The 6,238-nt window shown below is 33.2% G+C and overlaps 1 protein-coding gene across 5 annotated transcripts in view; it reads right to left on the bottom strand.

Moving 5' to 3' along the window:
• Positions 1-306: 306 nt before the first annotated feature.
• The window catches only part of LOC100259847 (protein-tyrosine-phosphatase PTP1), a 28,105-nt gene continuing 22,173 nt past the window's right edge, over positions 307-6,238 (bottom strand). For 2 of the 5 annotated variants that reach the window (XM_002267251.4, XM_010666709.3), the window contains exons 8-9: positions 755-834; positions 307-649 (exon numbers count right to left, since the gene is read on the bottom strand). In XM_002267251.4, coding sequence (XP_002267287.1) covers position 649; positions 755-834 — 81 coding nt within the window. In that variant the 3' untranslated portion in view covers positions 307-648. Of the gene's footprint in view, positions 835-6,238 lie in introns of all 5 variants that reach the window. The other 3 variants (XM_010666708.3, XM_010666710.3, XM_059734974.1) reach the window with 2 other exon arrangements.

Here is a 6,238-nt window from a genome sequence, read left to right as displayed (position 1 = left end):
ACTTAATATCACAACCTAAAGTTAAAAACAATTTTAAATAATAAGTCAAGTTAATCAACTAATTTTGAAAATAAACATTAATTACAATCAATTAGGATAAATATATCAATTTAATAACTTAAAATAAATTTTGAATTAATAATTAAAACAAAAAATATGCGATAAATATTAACATACTTAAAAATAATTTAATTTAAAATCAACTTAAATCATTAAATAATAATAAGTAAATGCGCACTATAAAATCCTAGTAACTCTGGTAGGCTGATTATCAAGAACCTTTGGTGGGTATCCACAAATATAATGTAGACAAACAAGGATTTGTTGATCTTGCAGCATTTAGCCCATTGAAATGTTCTACTTCCAGCTCCATTCTGCTTATTTTGCTGACAAATGATTGATGTTAAAGAAGATGATCAAATTATTCTACACTCCTGTCTCGTTGTAAGTTCAAAAGGGAGAGAGGTCAACTGGATCCAAATGACTAACTAGTTCAGTTGTTTAGCATTGTTCGTAGGTTTAACAGGAAAATGGGGCATCAAACTCAGCTGATTGAGACAAACCATGAAGTGGGAGCAGTTAAGCATGCTGATTTCTCCAACTTTGACAAGGATTCTACCACCTGGTTTCTTCTAGTTCCATTCAGCATCTGCTTTACCCATGAGTAATACAATCAGTAAATTTGGACTAACAAATGCAGCTTACATGCTGCAGACAGCACAAGTGCGGAGTAAAAGAAGCAATGGATGTGTACCATTTTGAGTTTGTTTCATTGCCTGAGATGAGGTCTTCAAGTTCATCCACAATGGCATTGTAGCAGAAAAGGAATTGCTCCTAATGAACAGTGCATGTTGCAGAGTAAGCAGAATTCCAAGGGAGAAAAAAAAAAACAAAGAGGTAGCAAATGGTATCCAAATTCCTAATCAAGATAAAACTTAAAAGGTCCTAAAGGTTCGGTAAGAGTTATTTAAATCAAGAAGCATTAATGTGGTTATCAATCCATGATTTGCAAGAAAATAGATGAAAACCTGTGAGCAACAAAAGTATAACCTAAGAGCACAACAGCATTTATATTTTCCTCTGAAGGAAAGTTTCTTTTCCAACAAAAGCAGGAAAAAAAATATTTAAGGACAATTGCAGAATGGGAGCGATTCAACAGGAAAGATCATAACCATAAAAAGTTCTCCCAATTTTCTATAGATAAAAGAAACCCACTAAAATTAAAAATTATCTGCATGTAATAATAAATTACAAGATTTGAAGATTTCAATTTACTGGAAGTTCTCCGAATCTGGCACCTAGACTGTGAGGTTCCACAACATCAAAATTAAGTTCAGGACATAGCAATGTACATTTGTGTGTATTCATGCATGTGCGGTCCAACCGGACTACAGGCTAGGTGTGCAAGATATATTATAAGCTAAAAGGGAAGACAAGGACCAGTGAAGATGCCACATGACAAAATCCCACAACTAAATTCCCAACCAAGTCAGCCAAAGATTCCAAGAAAGGCCTCCTTGAATCCATGACACATTCCATATATAGATGGAATGAAGCATGCAATTTCCCTGTACTTCCAGCCATGTTTTTAATAGGTAGCATTTTTTCCCCTTTTGTCCCTGCTGTGGCTTAACCCCATTGCCCTCAAACATTCTTCTGTTATGCTCTATCCATAATTCCAGAGAAGATGCAAGGCAGCACATGCTTATACACAGTAAAATTCTAAGTTGAGATTTTACAGTTTTTAATGTCAACACTTGTATTATAAGGAAAGGTGTGCTTACATATAAATTTTGGTTTTATTTTTTAGGTGTTGTATCAGAATCCGTGGAGTGCAACTGTCCCATGTTCAACACCAAGGAATTTTGTAAGTTTTCATGCAATATAGGCTTAAAAAAATACATTGGCATACCACTTCTAGCATGCAGACTATACCTGAGTTATTTTTAAGCTGTTATTTGGAAATACTGAGCCAAAGTGGCCAGGTCCATAACCAATGGCTTCTATTATGTTTATGTGGTATGAATCATGCACACACTGCCTTTCAAAACCTAAAATGTTATGCAGTACAAAATGAAAATATTGTTAAAAATTTAAAATAATAACCTTAACAGGTGAATTAAAGCAAACCATTAATAGGTGAGAATATACCTCAATGGAAGACCCAAATTCCCTCATTTGTATGTAAGAATATTCATAGTTTTACAATGAGGATAACACAATATTTAATTCCGTCATTACATAAAGCATAAATCTTAATGTAAATGGCATAATTATAACAGATTGACTAATTTATTTTATTCGAAGAAAGAAGTGATTTTCATCACTAAATTGGATATGAAAGCAGCTGCTGAACATATGAAGTTGTTCTCCTAATTCAAAAGGGAAAATAAAATATTCCCTAAACAAAGAAGAAAAAAAGAAATAAAAAATTATCAAATAGGGTGGGCTGGAGGTGATAAGGACCTTAAAGGTTCACCTATTATATTAAATTCTTACGAAGGATCCAACTTTACCCTTTGATTCATCATTTTTCCTATTACACCTTTGCTTACATGGAGTACAAAATAAAAAATAAAAAATGGAAGAGTGAGAAAATAGGAAAAATAAATAAGAAAAAAATATCAAAATCAAGAAAAACAATTGAAAGGAAAAAAAAAATCAAAACTTATGAGAGGATAACTTTAACCTTTGATTTGTCCTTTTCTCATCACTCCTTTGCTTACATAGGGTTGAAAAAAAGATTGGAAAAGTGAGAAAATAGGAAAAAATAAATAAAAAATATATAAAGATAAACAAAAACAGGTCAAAGGAAATTAAATTATTTTATTATACAAAAATCATTTTTCTTATTTTATTATAAGAAATTAAATTATTTGAAACGCACTTTTGTCAAGAAGTTTTTTTTAACAAAAAAAAAATGACATTTTTATAGAGAACCTAATAGAAAATGAAATTTCATTTTCAATCTTGGAAATAAAAAACAAACCCCAAGGTCATTGTGTCATTTTGTATTAACAACAAACTTTAGCAATTGTTCATGACTAAGAACTTCATTGCCCCAACAGTATAAACAATTATTTTCTTAGGCACCCATTGAGTAAACAACACACAAATATTCTTTTTTTTTTTTTTTTTGATAAGTAAACACATATATTAACACAAGGCAAAAACGCCGCATAGCATACAGGGAGTATACAAGGCGACAAAGGCCTCACAACAAAAGAGAGAAAAAACCCACCAACCCTTAAATAGAGGCCAACCACTCCAAGAATCCTATAAGGGAACGTGGCTCCACTCCACTATACAATTTTGCCCAACCCCACACATTACAAACAAAAGAATTCTTAATTTTCTGGATAGCTAACCCCCCCCCCCCCCCCCCCCCCCCCCCCCCTAAATGCTAATCTATTCCTCTCCTTCCAAACCATCCAAAAAATAAATAACGGAATGAATCTCCAAATTTTTTTCCTCTTTTTACCCACAAACAAGCCCTTCCAGCTAAGAACCACCTCCTTTACAGTTTCTGAAAAAACCCACTAGGCACTAAACAAACCAAGGACAATCTCCCACAGCACTCTGGCCACTGTACAATGAATGAGCAAATGATTTACATTTTCCTCTTCACTACCACATAAATAACAACGATTAGGAAGCTGCCACCCTCTCTTTTGAAGCCTATCAAGGGTAAGAACCTTCCCCTAAGCAGCTTCCCACGCAAAGAATGCTAATTTAGTTGGAACATTCTCCACCCAAATGCCATTTCTAGGAAAAATGGAGACACTAGGGCTGATCAGCAAGCTGTACCCTTTCTTAACACCAAACTTCCCATTTTTTCCTCCCTTCCAAGAGACCGAGTCCTCCTCCAAGGTGATTCTTTGACTCCTTAAGACTTGGAGTAATTTGCCTACCAAGTCCAACTCCCAATTGTTGAAGTCTAATAATAAACCTTAGATTTCAGCCTCCTTGACCAGAATCCTGGTCCCACATATCTCCCACTGTGGCATTCCTTTGGGCAGCCACGACAAAGAGTTGAGGGAACCTTAGGGACAACTCCACATCCCACACCAAGGATCAGTCTAGAACCTAATTCTGGTGCCTTTTCCCACATTAAAAGCCATATTACCCCAGCACCAATCAGATTCCTTCAGAATTTCCTTCCAAACCCCAACACCAAACACACAAATATTCTCTTGGGAGTAACATGTAAAAAATTCAAAATTTGCTAAATTAGGTTATATTGTAATGCTAGTGTATTCATATTGTAATTGTAGTGCATTTATGTAGCACCTATATTTTATGACAAAAGTGTCTTAGAAATGCCTATCTTACACTATTGGCATTAGCATTAACACGTCGTACCAGCATATCAACATCATTCACTCAATGCATTGAAACTACTTAATCATTTTTTATTAAAAAAAAAAAAAACTATAAGCCTCATAAATTCAAATTAGTACTTTATTTGGTTTCAACAATTGGTTCATAGTATAAGTATGTTAGGGAGTATAATATAATCACCCAAAACTATCAGTTTCGAAAAAAGTTCAAAATTTTCTAAATTAGGTCATGTTGTGATGTATTGTAATTTTTGTAATATTTATATTGTAAGTATAGTGCATTTTTGTCATGCCTATATTTTATAACCAAAGTAATAACTTTAGAGATAACTTTTTTATACCCCATTAATATCTAACATATCATACTAGTGTATTAACATCACCCACTTGATGAATTAAAGAAAGAATATAGGGAAAAATAAATATGAAAAAAAGACCATAATATATATATTTTTTCTTATTTTATTATAAAAACCTAAAGATGATCAAGTTTTGCATCCTTTTCTATTGAATAGTAAACCAATCTCTACTTAAACCCTTCTCCAAAAATTCTTCTAGAAAATGAAAAATTAGACATTTTCCTTCCTTAAACTCAATGCAAAAACACAATTTACCAAATTAAAATTAGAAGAGAAAACAAAGATAATCATGAAGAACCAATTTCATTATATCTACTATGAGAAAAATTAAGAAAAAACCAATTTTAATATAAAACAATCTCAAAGCCCTAATAATTCAAAAAATCGATATACACTTTCCCCAACTCATGCCATTCAAACACATCCACCTCTCCTCTCCAACTCGGAATCAACTTAGCCATGTCGTCCTCATCGTGGGCGGCAATAAGAGATTTCGATGCCAAAGACCCATTTCCAACTAAGGTTGAGAGTGGGTTTATGGAGATGGTGTAAGGGAATGAGGAAACTAGGTAGATGATCCTCATTCCTGATGTCTTTGCTCTTTCTTTTGCATATGCTGTGTTGGGATCTCCCATGACAAAAGATGATGTCTGTGAAGGTGGGTTTTACTTTGTAGAATGTTTGGTCCTTGAATTTTAGGGTTTTAGTTGAAAGACATTGTTTGGAATTTTAGCCTATGATTTAGTTAAATGGCCTTTGAGGGACTTTTCCCCCTTTTGTATTATCCTTCACAAGACTTGTCAAAGTAGATGACCCTTTACGATCCTAATCACCTTCCGCTTACCATATTTGATAATTTTCCCAATAAAATATTTTTCTAACCCAAAAGGAAGATACAATCAAAGAACCTAGAGAAAAAAGGGAATCCCAAAAGAAAACAAATATGCCCTTCTACCAAAAATTGGAGAGAAAATAGGTAAAACTAATTTCTGGTTTCAAGATATTCAAACCGAAGTCATAAGAAAGGAAGGGAACAAGCAAAAAAGAACATAAATAAATTAGTTCGCTGCTGAGAAGTTTAGCATACATACTTCCCAAATATCCATTATGTTTCCAAAAGTATGTTGAACCCTCTTAAATTTTTCATATCCACGTAATTTCCCATTGTCAACACTATCCTCATCCATGAAGGATGACCCCCCCTGACAACTAATGACGTCTATATTTGGTAGAAATCGTGTTCAAATATTAAAGCCTCATTCTTTTAAAGAAATTATTAACTTTCAAATTAAAGTTTTAAGGAAAACTTATCTGGAAATTTTCTTAAATCTAACTTAAGATGTGTCCTTTAAAATTAGATTTTTCATATTTAGGCATTCTTTAAAATTGATGCCATGGTGATGAATTATTGCAAAGAAATTCATCCCAAAAAAGTTATGGCATTAGAATGAAAAGGGTATTCTAGTACTAGCAAATCAAACTAGAACAGCTTTAGTACACTTAAGGAGCCTAACAGATACCTAAAGTATTTATGGAAAA

Source organism: Vitis vinifera, chromosome 18 (genome assembly GCF_030704535.1).
Source record: "Vitis vinifera cultivar Pinot Noir 40024 chromosome 18, ASM3070453v1".
NCBI classification, from domain to species: domain Eukaryota; kingdom Viridiplantae; phylum Streptophyta; class Magnoliopsida; order Vitales; family Vitaceae; genus Vitis; species Vitis vinifera.
The sequence above is the reverse complement of the archived record's forward strand: the minus strand, read 5'-3'. Positions and strand labels throughout refer to the sequence as shown.